At 39.5% G+C, this 15,625-nt stretch overlaps 1 protein-coding gene across 1 annotated transcript; it reads right to left on the bottom strand.

Annotated features, from left to right (window-relative positions):
- Positions 1-614: 614 nt before the first annotated feature.
- Positions 615-5,124, bottom strand: LOC145909608 (uncharacterized). The gene is made up of 4 exons (XM_082996979.1): positions 4,754-5,124; positions 1,920-2,272; positions 1,592-1,657; positions 615-730 (listed from the first exon to the last, which is right to left on the bottom strand). The coding sequence occupies exons 1-4, from the start codon at positions 5,122-5,124 to the stop codon at positions 615-617; spliced, it is 906 nt and encodes a 301-aa protein (XP_082853105.1).
- Positions 5,125-15,625: the final 10,501 nt, after the last annotated feature.

Here is a 15,625-nt window from a genome sequence, read left to right as displayed (position 1 = left end):
ACATGTTTCGCTAAAATAAGCATCTTCAGTTCTAATACAAAACCGAAAACAAAAAAAAATGCTGAAAAATAAATACTACAAACTGACCAAACAAATGGGCGGCTGGTGGTAACCTCCAAGACACTCTTGAGTAGCAATGCGTGGTGTAGCGCCGAGGCAGCAAGCATGCGTTGCATGTAGATAAAAACGTTGGGCATATCACGTGAACGCAGTTAGTACCATTTTTTTGTATATTGCTTTGTGAAATGCTCCATAGGGGGTTGTTTAAGAAACACCACAGAGTAGCATGTAGCTCCTCCTTTACAAGCGCACTTTTGTCTCCCGCTTCATCGATGTTGAACGTTCTCCACATCTGTCTGTGCTTGTTCCACCCTGTGGAGAACTTATTCTTTGTTTTTCCGACGTATTTTTCTTGACATACCCTGCAAATTGCTGTATAAATTCCACAGCTTGCACAATCCAATTGGTCGTGAAGCTTGACTGCACCAGATAGTGTTTCAACCTGGTGAACTTCGTCGACCATGCTGTCAAAGCCTTTGAAATGTCCACATAGGCCACATTTTCGGCATGGTTTTGAACACCCTGGCCCTGTGTGGGTACGGATTGCAATAGACCTAAAAGCAGTAAGCCAGCTCTGTAGTGTGCTGGGCTCCCGCTTCATCGATGTTGAATGTTCTCCACTTCTGTCTGTGCTTGTTCCACCATGATAAAAATGTTGTCATATGCAAATCTGATAAAGACGGTAAAATTATACTTGCATCTGTTGATGATTACAACGCAATAATGAAAAGCGAACTTTCTGGGTTTGAGCAGGTTAGTTCCGACCGCAAGTGGACATCCCGATAATAAGATTCTATACCAGCGAAGTGAAACTCCCACATTACCACATTGCTTAACATGGGTGCTATTTCCGAAGAATTGTTTTACCACACCACGGGACTTATGATAGGCCTATCCGCTAAGTACTTCAGCAATCGGAATCCCGCTCTTCAAAACACACAAACTATCAATTTCACAACTTGAAAGTTTACACGTCTGTGACATTCCCGTTAGACTGGTGCAATCAGCTTGTGGCTTGTGCACATCCCGTACCACAGCTGTCCTTGAGCACATATTAAAACCGATCGCCACTACTTTCTGTTGCTCAATTGTCAACGCGTATTGCCAGGACAGCCAGCACTACCTTAAAAGTACTGGTAACATGGCAACAACAAAATGCAGATTTTGAAGTGGGAACTCAAGAGTTGTATATTGTCGCCGCTGATGTTGTCTCGTTCCCAATCAAAAAATTTCTTCCGTGCCTTAACCACTTTTCTTCGGTTAACTTGGCAGACAGATATGGGTGTCGAACCTCAGCCAGACATCTGGTAAAAGTTCGACAAAGAAACACTACCAGTGATGGCCGTACATGACAAATGGGCACGTTATCCACGAATATTCAGGCTCAGTTTTTTTTTTTGAAAGTTCCTGAACGTTTCGTACATCAATTGGCCATTTACAAGCAGTTTTTGAAACCATCCAATTCTTTGGCACTACATCATTTGAGCCATCCACAAATTTAACACATACAACATTTTTCATTTCTACAAACTTGCAATCTCTATATTAAGGTTTTTAACAGTGAAGTAGCACAACACAAACAAAGTCACGTGTTTATCTGGCAAAATCATACATTTTTTTACTTCAAAAGTTACTTAATTAGCTCATATTTTGTTTGCAACTGGAGCACTCTATAAATGCCAACTCGACTGGAATGAACAGGCCTTTGTAAAAAATGGTTGAATCTGCTTGTGTGTTTCGACAAGGCAGCACACATGATTTATAATGCACAATAGATGACATGTCCAAAGAAAAATTTAATGTTTCATTAATATTTAGTAACGGTATTGCGGGCTTCCCATAGGTTTCATTGTCACAACCTGCAGAAACATGCTGGTTTGCATAATACACAAACTTGCTAATCTGTTGCAATGGTTTAAAACCAGACTTCACAAATTTTTTCAATCGTCCCAAATAACTTTCAAAGGAAAAGCAATTCACTCCTTCCAAGGAACCATACTGTCTGTAGTCATCTGGTAAATGTATCAAGGAATGAACATTGTGACTCACAAAAGATTCTCCATAAATAAAAATACATTGTTCCACAAACTGCTCAAGCAAGTTAACACATAAACATAAGTCCTTTTCTGATGTTCCATTTGCAAGTAAAAATCGCATTGCTACAGAGAAGTTTAAGAAATGCAAATTGCGCTGATTTGAGATTGCAGAGAAACTATTTTATTTAAACGTCATTTTTTGTGTATTGAAATTCCGTACAAAGCGCAAATGCAATGTAGGTCAATCGCTTCGTTTCTATTTCGCCAGATGCGTTAATCTCTCACAGATGTGTTAATCGGTTTATATTTTTAATTTCGAAATCGACGTTCCTTAATAATCGCATTTTTCTCATTTTCGAAAATATTATAAATACCGTCGCACGGCCTTAAGCCAAGGGAGACCAGATAGAGTACGAGAGGGAACGAACCAAATTACGCGCATGCTAAGAAACATTGTACGTGTATTAAACCAAGGTATGTTTGTTTATCGTTTTGTGTAATAATTAAAAAGCCGCAAAGGTAGTTTCTTTGGCAGATGTTTTTAATAGATTCAGGAGTCAGATATACGGCAGTGTTTTTCGTTCTGCACACTTAGGTCCCTGCAGAAATTGGTGACCCCGACGTGATATTTGAACCCGCAAATTTAAACCTTCTGATATAATAACTTCGCAGTCATTATCTGAATTTAGGTAACATAAGATACGAGATATAACCATGTCAAGCAAGTTTTTCAGGTTTGTTCCGCGTAAGATATTTTGGCAGACAGGTACAACGAAAGAAACAAGCACTTGGGTATTTCGAAAAGGTTTGGTGCATTTTTTATTGCGTTAAAACGTTCTATAATTAAGCTCAATGCCAAACTGCTTTGAAAAGCATGTTTTGTTGAAACGCAATTAAGTAAATGTTAATGATTGTTACATAATGCCTCCGGCATTTTAATGGTTACGTCATGTTATGTCAACCTTATATAATGTTGTGCGGATATTATTGAATAGGCCTACGTTTTCAAATTTCACCAAATAGGCTAATACATGACTCCGAATCGTCAATTAATTATTTTTTATTACGGGACTAACGGCTTCTTAATACCCGAAATCGAATTAACATCGGTCGTGGATAACCTTATTTGTTGCCTGTGATGTAGGATACGGTATAACAATGATTTTAGACTTGTGGTTGTCATGTTTAATTCCAAAACATAACCTTTACTTTAATTGATCAACTTGTCAATAGGAAAAAAAACAGGAGAAATGCATAATTTACAGAATGGTGTTTTCAGTGAGCAATCACAGGGCTATCGCGCTGGCCGCGACGCATTCACTCAATGCACACATTTTTTTCTTCACAATTCCGGACAACGCGTTCGAAGGGCAGCACATGACTGCTAGTCGCACGGCGCACCTGATGACGCCTCAACTTCGCAAGTGACCAGAAGCCATACACGCTTGGTTGCTGAGCCTGAAGCCATGCATTGTGCAGTGGGTGAATTAAAAATCCACTTAGTGATTTACCCATTAGCTCATTTTGCACTGGTAACTTTCAATGCGACTATTTTTTTTTATTTTTCCTCAGACCGCAGCTTGATGCATCACACACATATATTTTCACTGCGTGTCGACAATTTGCCTTGTGGGAGATTCGTGATTACGGCCAAAACACGAGTTACATTTCACATTGCAACACCTTTTTCCCACAAAGCCCGTCACCTAGTGGACTGTATTAAATGCCAATCCTGGAAATTACTAAAGACATGTTTGATTTTTTCACTGTTAATTTGAACTTTTGACACATGACAATACTCAAAGCTATTATTATTTGTATATTATCCTCAAGTTCTCTGTCCTTGTTGTTGTTCCAGCGCTTGAATTAAATGTCACTTGCTTCATCGCAAAAACCGAAGCTGTTTGTCACGCAAATATAAAAAGAAAATTACTAACAAAACACCTGACAAATCATAACAACGCGCGATACGTATGTAGTAACTTAGGCCTAGAAAATTTAACTGTTGTTTGTTCGAGAATGTCTACAGATTGCAACAACGATCTACATCGAACTTCAGTGCACGTTCAAATGCTACTGGACGTTTCAACGATATATCGATTCACGAAGATGTTCGGCACGATTAAACCTCAGCGTGCTAATCCAAGACGCACGTTAACACCTGACATTCACCCAACAAACACTTTCGCAGCGGGGGACTTTCTGCAGAGAAACTATTTTATTTAAACGTCATTTTTTGTGTATTGAAATTCCGTACAAAGCGCAAATGCAATGTAGGTCAATCGCTTCGTTTCTATTTCGCCAGATGCGTTAATCTCTCACAGATGTGTTAATCGGTTTATATTTTTAATTTCGAAATCGACGTTCCTTAATAATCGCATTTTTCTCATTTTCGAAAATATTATAAATACCGTCGCACGGCCTTAAGCCAAGGGAGACCAGATAGAGTACGAGAGGGAACGAACCAAATTACGCGCATGCTAAGAAACATTGTACGTGTATTAAACCAAGGTATGTTTGTTTATCGTTTTGTGTAATAATTAAAAAGCCGCAAAGGTAGTTTCTTTGGCAGATGTTTTTAATAGATTCAGGAGTCAGATATACGGCAGTGTTTTTCGTTCTGCACACTTAGGTCCCTGCAAGATTATGCGAGGTTTTTTTTAAGCAGCACAATGCCTACACACAATAAAAACAATCTAAATTCTGATGCCTTCCAAAACAAAATGTCACGCATAGGTCTCAGTTTTCTGTTAAAATCAACGGGAACAAATATTTGAAAATCTTTAATAACTTGGCTCATTGTAAGGACTGCTGGAGATGGCAGCCTTGACTGCAGCTGTTTAGGAACTTCTCGCCACCATAACAAAAGCCTTCTCATAACTCCTAAACAAGCCATATGCATATAGTCCAACACAAAGCCGGATACCATGTCTACCTTGACAGTAGTTAAGACTGAAATCCCAGTGTGATGACTAGCATGACGTTGGTGCATAAAATTATCATTAGTGCATACGTGCCTAGTTTTCATTTTTCCAGGGGGACGGCTATATTATGACGTCATAATTTGTTACTATGACGTCATTAAGTATCGAAAAACTGTGTTTGAATGCAAGACACTGCAAGACCGACGTTGCAACAACCGATGTCAGTTACGCAAGCGAAACTAGGTCAACATATTAGGTCTTTTTTCTTCGAACGTTACAAATGCGACGAGTCACATGGTGCGGACAGACGCGCGTACGTTTTTTTTGAGGGGGCACCCTGTATTTTCCGGAAGACATATCTTGGTTACACAGATTTGGAGGTGGTAGTAAACCATTGTAACTAGTTGGCTACTCCTTATGATAGGATTGTATTGCCTTTCATTTGGTTGTGTTGCAGCCAAATGTTGTGGTATTTACAAAGGACAAGCATGAAAAAGAAGATTGCTTGAGTGAAGTTATGCTTTTTGTTTCAGACTCATAACTTGTGCTTGAAATACTGCTGTCAGTAAAACTCTCTACTTCGGAATCTATATAATTCTTTGCAGAAATGCGGCCAGAAGAGTCGTAGTTAATGAAGTACTTTTACACTCACTGCGTAACTTTTGATCAGCGGATTTCATGTCTTTTCCTTACTTAAATCATCATGCAAGATTGACTGCTTTGTGCAAGCTTGTGTTTTCTTCTCCGAATCTGAGTCCGTTTCAGGCATTTTGACTGTTAGTAAGTTCTGCTTTTTTTCGGGGCCATACTTGTATTTACAGTTTTGCACCTAATATTTGTAAATAAGTTTTCGTAGTTATTTTAAAGGTTCAACAAAAAAAGGAAAACGCATGCTGCTAGTTTAAATCCATGCGAATGAATATTTTACTACACTAACGAAGCGACAAACACTGATAAAAAAAATCACATAACAACAGAGACAACTAACATTTTTGGCAGTATGTCGCCGCACAACACATGTATATGCTAAAAAAGTCCCAAAGCGTATAACTATCTTATGACCGAGAGTTAAAACCAAAGTCATTGCAATCACGCGTTCAACGCATGTCCAAGTTGTGATGTCCAATAAAACGACATGGGAAAAAAGAAGAACTAATTTCCGGTTTAGGTCAATCACTGATCGGACAACTTAATAGGAAAAACTTGCCGAGCTGGTGGCAGGTCAAAAAATTGTAGCCGGTAGAAACAGTCACATTATAATTGTGTCATAAACTTGAGAAATAAAGCCATTTATGTAACTTAAGCAACCAAACTAACTACGTAAATCAAGTTAAAATAATTATAGGCATTTAGTTGGCAAATAATAAATAAGGTTAATTAAAACACAGGTACTTCTTTGAAAACAAAGTCAACCTACTCCAAATAAGGTATCAATACGTGTGGCCAACCGCAGACTATATAAGCAGAGTGATTGCTGTGTAAGGGTCTAGGCTGTTGGTTCTGCTTTAGTACACTGTATAGGAGCCCCAACTGTACTGTACGTGGATTTATTCGTTGGATTATATCAATAAATGGATTTATGAACAACGTTGGACTGGTTTGAAGCTTGGTGGATGTTTAGTCGGGAGTTAGACTATTTAGAAAACGCACAGACTTGTCTGAAGGAGTTATTTAACTCCACCAGTAAACCTTGAGATAGAGAACCAAGTTGCCATCGAGACTCCGTCGGATCCGCAAGGTGCGAGGCCCGAGACGCAGTCGCACCCCTCGGTCACCCAGCGGGGACATACCCCGACAACTGGTAAACCGACAAGTATTTTCCTAATCTTGCAATAAATAGATTTACAGAGATACACCTGAACATTTTTGAAGCGATGACGTCTGGCCTCGTGGACTTGACAAAACCACGCTTTTCACGCATGAATGAATCTGAAAAAAAATTTCGCGTTTCTCTGCATTTTTGCTACTAGATATTAATGAAAAAAACAGTGAGCAATATACCCGAAATATTTAGTAAGTTACAGACACTAAAAAAGTAGCTCAAAGTAGAATAGTCTTTGCTTGAATATTTACACTTTGAACACGGTCCTCCATCACCACACCTGCACTGTTAAGACCGGGGATACAGAATTGAACTTTATTGGGACAACGATATAAGGGCATTTACTCATCATTTATGGCACTCCATGTTTGGGGTTTCCAGGAGTAGTAACCATACAGACGCAGGTCGGGTAACCGCCGCAACGACACACGTTTTAGCCTTGTCATTTTTTTTAAGTTACTGCCAAGCATGGTAACACCATACTCTAGTCTTGTATGTATGCACTCCGTTTGTGTGTTATTCACATGCTTGGCCACACAAGACATAATCGTGGAAGAGCCGATTGTGCGAAAAGAAAGGCCGCAGATAAACGGCGGAAGTTTTTTGATTGGGTTGTATCCGAATCTAAGCAGGGAACTAATTGAGCAAGCCTTGGCGTGTGCACCGCAACTCCAATTACAGTTCCTGCGCAGAACAAACGCTGGTTAAACTTGCCATATCAATAGCTTGCTGGTACAGTTTGGAGCCAACACATACCGGCAAAAGTGGGGATTGCCACGGGTGACTATCATTTTGTGTCCATTGCCAATATTGCACTTCACTACGTCATCGAATCTATTGCGAACACGCTCAATAAAGCGCACCTTTCAAAAGGTTTATTGATGACATAGTTTGGGTAGCGACAGGAGAAACGACGACCACAAACATAGGTTCAAGCTTTACAACGGCCTTTTCCTCGGTTGGACTACGAATTGTTGTGCGAACAATGAACTTCAGAAAGGGGAACAGTTCTTTGGAATTTTTGGATGTGTACCATGTCCCAAATTCTGAATCCAACTTCGGATTTGTCACAAGAAACTTTGTAAAAGATACGGCAAAGGAACGTTGTTTCCTTCACGGTTCATCATACCATTCAAAACATATACAGAAGTCTATCATCCTTGGAGAAGCTTGTCGGTTGCGTCGCCTTAACGAAACCCGGAGCTACTACCTGGAAAGTTTGTAACGAATTTCCAACAAGTGCAGAAAGTCCGGCTTTTCGGAGAAAATTATCTACGCCAGCATCAACGAGGCACAAAGTTGGACTGATCGTTTCCGGCTAACAACGAACAAACTCGCGGACGCTATTATTGCTTGGGGAACCGCATTCCCGCAGTTTCTAAAACTTAACAATACAGAGAAACAGTTGAGCAATCAAGCCCATGTTGTTTATTAAATGATGACAGCAACCAACAGGGATTGTAACCAAAAAGTGGCACGGGCCACGTGGCACCAACATGGTACGCATGTCCCCAAATTTCTCCCACGTGGCACCAAAATGGCACCTTGTTGTGGCTTCTGTTTGTACTACTTATTGAATCCACTGTATGTTAAATCGGTAATATAGTTTGCAGTTGCGTTTCATCAGTGTGGGAAACTTTTTGTTTCAACAAAAACAAGATGTAACAACTTCAAGCTAGGGTTGCAAGGTGCGTTTGTTCAATAGTTTCACAATTGATCTGAAATGTTGTGTTTTGCTGCATGCCCAGTTGTGAACTTTAATAACTTCTGTTACAAATCTAGCGAGGCTTTCCAACATGTGGTCGTTCCTGTTACATCAATAGTTAATTGTCATGGAATTTATCATTTTCATACCGGTGTTTTAATAAAAGTATATTTTCCATAGAAACAGATTATTGTTGTGTTCTTCCAAATCTCTGTATCTGACACTAATCAGTTATAAACAATCTTTTATTAATATGGCCTATTAAAATATGGCCCATGTTAGGGCGGACCAACAGGCTACAGCATTTTATATCTTTTATTTATAATTATTGTGAGACACATTTGAGTTGTCGTTCTGTATGTGGGAAACAGGTCTCTTATAAACGATGTCAATATTAACGTTCAGGATCGAATTTCATATTAATATTACACTGTTAGGTCTATACTCATGTTTACAAAGATTTAACAAAACATCCTTGAAGCAATTTGCCTGTAAAACTTTAAAAACGTATGTGAAAAAATACAACAATTACAGTAGCTGGTTACAGTAGGAGGGTAGGCGAGGTCTTTCATTGAGGCAAAAATTCCATGTCCATCCATTGTCTTTTGTTTATCATGCGAAATGATCATCGTAAACAAGAGCAAGGTCCATAATCCAGAAGTTGTAGAAACATTGAAATTTCATCGAAAATGCATTTTTTAGCATATTTTTTCGCTTCAACACACATCATTTATTTTTGCAGACCTATGCTTGGAGCTGCATAACTGCCCTTTCTAACATAATAGATTGGAAAATAACGACTGCGTTACTAAATCAATTACAAAATGACACTTTTTCAGGTCGCAGCTACAAGTGTATTTATCAAATAATATAAAATATTACTGCATATATCAGTTTGGTGCTGCATTACTACCCTTTTGTAACACTAAAAGTTCGTAAATAACAACTGCATTATGTTTATTTTTTTTTACAGTGAGCTTTGAGCTGCAGAAAGGGTCACTGTTTCAACCTAATGGGTCTCACCAGTGCAGTGCAGCTATGGTATGATTCACAACAATCTTGTCAGCTAAATAGTCGATTATTCATTGCCTAACTGTCCTTTTCTACATAATATTTTTGTAAATGCATCTTTGCAAGCATATATACGTTCCATGTTGCTGCCATGCTATGATTTCTATGGTGCCATGCCCTTATATGGGGTGCCATGCTCTTATATGGGAAATTCTCTAAGCGCCTGTCCTCTTCTCACAATAATTTCAATTTGTAAAAGCAATTCATAACTATATTAAGGAGGTGCTTAACAGCCCTTTTCTTACACAATAGGTTGGTCAACACCAAGGTTTCACGCACACAATTAATAAGTACGGTTTCATATTTGTGTCATAATTTCTATGGTGCCATGCCCATATATGGTTACGAACCCGCCTCACAGCAACAATACTGCGGGCAGCTACCCATGCGAGAGATGCGCGGTATACGGACATCATGGCGACCACAAGGAAACCATAACTGGAAAGGTGTACAAACTGACACAACACCTAACTTGCCCCGTTAACCGCCACTTGTCCCCTGTATGGGACCAACACCTGTAATTACAGCACATTTTTCAAATGCGCATATCTCGCGCTATAGTGGGCCTAGGGACAAAAGGTTTTTACCACTAGATAGCTTGAACGCAATAGTTTTCACAAAAAAAAAAAAAATTAACTTCCCATTTGAAATTTTTCTCTAATTAGCCAATTAATTGGAGGCAATTTCTTGCAAAAACTAACAAAAGGTGTGAAAGGAGTGACTGCACATTTGTAAACATTGCTAATTATGTGTTGGTTGTAGCTGAAAATGATCTAGAGAAGAATTGTAGCGGAGGGTCTAACCTTTCGAACGTTGTGTTCGGTTTCTCTCTATGACGTCACAATGGCGAGATGTGCGCATGCAAATTTAGACTGGTGGGATTGCTGTATTTTTTGCGTACAAAACAACAAAATAGCAGTAAGAAATGTACATAACATAAAATAAACATTATGAGGGTGCAGTATAAAAAAAATGATAATAAAAAAAGAATTAATCCGTCATTTATTTTAGTTCCAGGTTTTTATTCTGTTTCCATAACACTGGTTTTGCTTCCTAACAATAGACAATTGAGTAATTCTTTCCTCAGCATAACAATCGCCAATGGTTTTCGGAAAGGTATATCCAAAAGTTCCATGATGATGATTTGGTCATATCACAGTCACATATCTGATGCATAATTTGCTGTCAAAGCATCATATATGGAAGCATATTTGTTCAAGAATCAAACACATGTGGGTGTGGCTGTGGGCGTCACTCAGTAAATAGGGTCGCTTCAATTTCATACAACTGATTTTTTCCTTGTCTTTTTTCCAGAGTGTCTATGTAATGTTGTGACTAAGGCTTATACACTGATAGTTGGCTTGTTTATTCAATTATTCACATTCTTTTCTTTGCATAACAATCGCCAATTGTTCTCGGAAGGGTATATCCACAAAAAGTTCCATGATGATGATTTGGTCATGTCACAGTCACATATCTGATGCATAATTTGCTGTCAAAGCATCATATATGGAAGCATATACATGCAATTTGTTCAAGAATCAAACACATGTGGGTGTGGGCGTCACTCAGTAAATAGGGTCGCTTCAATTTCATACAACTGATTTTTTCCTTGTCTTTTTTCCAGAGTGTCTATGTAACGTTGTGACTAAGGCTTATACACTGGTAGTTGGCTTGTATATTTAATTATTCACATTCTTTTCTTTGCATAACAATCGCCAATTGTTCTCGGAAGGGTATATCCACAAAAAGTTCCATGATGATGATTTGGTCATGTCACTGTCACATCTCTGATGCATAATTTGCTGTCAAAGCATCATATATGGAAGCATATTCATGCAATTTGTTCAAGAATCAAACACATGTGGGTGTGGCGGTGGGCGTCACCCAGTAACTAGGGTAGTTTCAAATGTATACAGCTGATTCTTTCCTTGTCTTTTTTTACATTGTCTCTTTTATGTTGTGGAAAAGGTTTATATGCACTGGTAGAAGACTTGTCTATTCAATTATCACTATATATTGATGTTATGCACTCTTTTTCATCAACTTGCTGACATACACTTACCAGTTGAAAACAAAAAAAAACAAAGAAAATAATTTTTTTGGAGGTGTTGTCAAATTCATCTGCTATCAGTTAGCAGTGTAACAAAGCTTACAATCACTAACAGTATTAGTAGGTTATACCAAAAAAACTACCTAAAATTTCAGTTTACTAGACAGCACCGTCGCTCAAAAATATCAAATGCAGCTGTGGTAACATTTCTATGTACAAATCCACTAGGTGTCGCACACGCATATATATTCACGATCGATGCCGTGTGACCTTCTCTTTGAAACTGCTTGGCTTGGCGAATAAACGCTACATGGTGTCAGAAGTTGGATCTTCAGGAGCATGGCTTTTCAAGCGCAGATATCACCACCAGAAATGTTCAATTTTGATAATCCTAACAGTTGGAACAACTGGGTGCGAAGATTTGAACGATATAGGCAAGCGTCGGAGTTGAACAAGGAAAGTTCGAAAAAGCAAGTAAATCTTTTATTATATTTGCTGGGTGACAAAGGTGATGACATCCTTTCGTCATTCTGTTTATCAAACGAAGACTCCGCAAAATTTGAGGTAGTTGTGGGAAAATTTAATGAATATTTCAATGTCCGCATCAATGTCATATACGAGCGGGCCGTTTTTAATCGCCTTGAGCAGAATGATAACACATGTGATGAATTCATAACTTCTTTGTATGTCCAAGCGGACAGATGTAACCTATGGAAACATGAAAGAAGAATTAATTCGTGACAAAATTGTGGTTGGTTTAACTGACAAAAGTTTATCGGAACGGCTGCAAATGGATTCTCAACTGACATTGGCCAAAGCTGTACAAACCGTGCGTAATACGGAGTTTATAAAAAAGCAACAAGCTTTCCTACAGGTGTCAAGTCAACCTGGGAAAGTTAATGCGGTGCGACGATTGAACTTTTCCAGATTCAGGAAGCAGCCGCCGAATTGTGGTCTATTCCTTAAGGGCCGACACACCTGTCCCGCAGCACAAAGAAACTGCTTTAATTGCGGAAGGAGGGGGCATTACCAAAGACTGTGCAAGGAACGGGCAACTAATTGTGTTCAACAGGCAAGCTGGAATGACTCTGAACCATTTGTAGGTATAACGTTAAAACTAACTTTGCGTTAGATGCACCAACGGTATGGCTGAAGATTAATGGAAAACCAATGCATTTTAGGATAGACACCGGTGCAGACGTTACAGTCGTCGGTTTAGAACATTTTCGCAATACACCATCAGTCAAATTATCGCCAACATCGCAAATACTGCTAGGTGCACAGAAAGAGCAATTAGCAGTCTGTGGAAAGTTTCGTGCTTGTTTAAAAAGTGACCACCGTGAAATATTTCATGACATTTTCGTGATTAATACCGTCAGTAAGCCATTGCTTGGGTGGCCTGCAATTAAAGAACTGTGTTTGCTTTCCGAAATAAATCACCTTGATTCCGCTGAGCATTATCATAAGTTGTTTCCCACTGTTTTCACGGGATTAGGAAAATTTACAGAGACTTGTAAAATTCGCCTACAACCAGATGAAAACCCGTTTTGTCTGATTACGCCCAGAAGAGTGCCACTTCCACTTCAAGAAGCTGTCCGCAAAGAATTGCAGGAAATGGAACGGTCTGGTGTTATATCTAGAGTAACCCAGCCGACAGCGTGGTGTTCAGGTATGGTGGTGGTTCGAAAGAAAAGTGGAAAGAATATGTGTGGATTACACAAATTTAAACAGAAGTGTACTCCGCGAGAGATTAATGCTCCCCACTGTAGATGAAACATTGTCAAAATTGTTTACTAAACTTGACGCTAATTCGGGTTTTTGGCAAATTCCTTTGGACGATAGTTCAAAACTACTAACGACATTTATCTCTCCCAGTGGCCGTTTTTGCTTCAATGGACTTCCCTTTGGCATATCGCTAGCGCCGGAGCACTTCCGGCGTCAGATGTCGTCCATTCTTGTTGATCTGGACGGTGTTGTTTGTCACATGGACGACGTTTTAGTGTTTGGAAACACCAAACAGGAGCATGATGAACGTCTAGTAAGTGTTCTAAATAGACTGCGGGAAGCGGGTGTCACGTTAAATGATAAATGTGAGTTTTCCAAGCAGAGCATAAAGTTCTTGGGTCACGTTATAGACCAAAACGGCATTAAACCTGATCCCGAAAAACTAATTGCAATTAAAAATATGCCGAGACCTAGCAATGTATCAGGGGTTAGAGGGTTCCTGGGCATGGCAAATCAGTTGTCAAAGTTTATTCCGGACTTGGCAGAAATTTCTCAACCCCTACGAAATCTTCTAAAAACAAGTACTGACTGGGTTTGGGAGGATATTCAAGATAAAGCTTTTAAGATCATTAAAGAACGCTTGATTAGTCCACCAACGTTAACTCATTATGACCCTTACAGGCGCACTGTAGTTTCAGCTGATGCATCCTCTTATGGCCTTGGTGCTCTCATCAGACAGGAGGTTCAAGGGCATCTGTTGCTTATGCCTCACGATCATTGAGTAAAACTGAGCAACGTTACGCTCACATTGAAAAGGAAGCTCTAGCGGTAACTTGGGCCTGTGAAAAATTTAGAGATTATCTCATTGGTTTAAAATTTACAATTAAAACCGATCACAAGCCATTACTGTGCCTCTTAAGCAAAAAAAATATAGATGACCTTTCTCCCAGAATACAAAGATTTCGCATCAGACTAATGTGGTACAATTATGACATGGTATTTGTACTCGGAAAGAGTCTTTATACTCCAGATACACTGTCCAGATTTCCACTTGTTGGCAAAACGGAAAAAGAAGAAATGTTTTCTGATGAAGTGGAGGAATATGTGTCGGCAGTAATAGCCTCCTTGCCAGTATCTGATCGGCGACTCAAGGAAATTGTTCATGAAATCAATTTGGACCCAGTTTGTTCAAAGGTGATGCAGTACTGTCAAAGTAAGTGGCCTGCAAAGTTAGACTGCAAATTAATACCATTTAAAAGGGTCTCGGAAGACCTGTCCATTCAACAAGGTCTGATTATGAGAGGCGATCGTTTGCTAATACCTGCTTCGTTGCGTTCAAGTGTGCTAAAAAATATTCATGCAGGACATCAAGGGGTTGTAAAATGTAGAGAGAGGGCGAAATTTGTGTAGTGCCCCGGAATAAATACGGACGTTGAAAATTATGTTGGCAATTGTGCCGTTTGTGCGAAATGGCGTAGAAAATCTGCTGAACCACTTAATCCGTCTGTATTGCCAGATTATCCGTGGCAACGAGTGGCTTGCGACTTTATTCTGTTTAACAACAAAACGTACATGTTGGTGGTGGATTATTTTTCCAGATTCATCGAAATCGCCCAAATGTTAAAAGACACCACTTCGGAGAGTGCGATACTGCATTTAAAGTCTGTTTTTGCTCGCCATGGCATTCCTGAAGAGGTTGTTTCCGACAACGGACCACAATTCGCTTCAAGATATTTTAAAGAATTTTCAGCTGCGTATAGGTATAGGCGTGTTACTAGTAGTCCATATTTTCCTCAGAGAAATGGCGGGGCAGAGCGTGCTGTTCAAACGATCAAAGGGCTACTCCGAAAAGCAGAAGACATTCCCACAGCGTTGCTGGCATACCGATCAACCCCTATGAAGTCTGGTTGGTCTCCCGCAGAATTGTCTTTGGGCAGAAGAGTGCGAACAACCGTCCCCATCAGGAAGAACCTCCTTGTGCCAAATTGGAACTTCCTCAAAGATTTTCGGCGACGTGATCAAAGAATTAAAGCTGACCAAAAAAGACAATATGATGCACGACATCGCGCACATCGGTTACCTAACCTATGTCCGGAAACGTATGCCTGGATTAACAAGGACGGTGATTTTCGTCACTGCGAAGTGATATCACCTCATGCTGCACCGCGGTCAACCAATTCTCATGGGGGGCGCAAGCTCTATGCCAAAACTTCATTTTTTGTAGTGACT

This window comes from Ascidia mentula, chromosome 7, assembly GCF_947561715.1.
Source record: "Ascidia mentula chromosome 7, kaAscMent1.1, whole genome shotgun sequence".
Classification (NCBI taxonomy): domain Eukaryota; kingdom Metazoa; phylum Chordata; class Ascidiacea; order Phlebobranchia; family Ascidiidae; genus Ascidia; species Ascidia mentula.
Note: the sequence above shows the minus strand (reverse complement) of the source record. Positions and strands in the feature narration are given on the sequence as shown.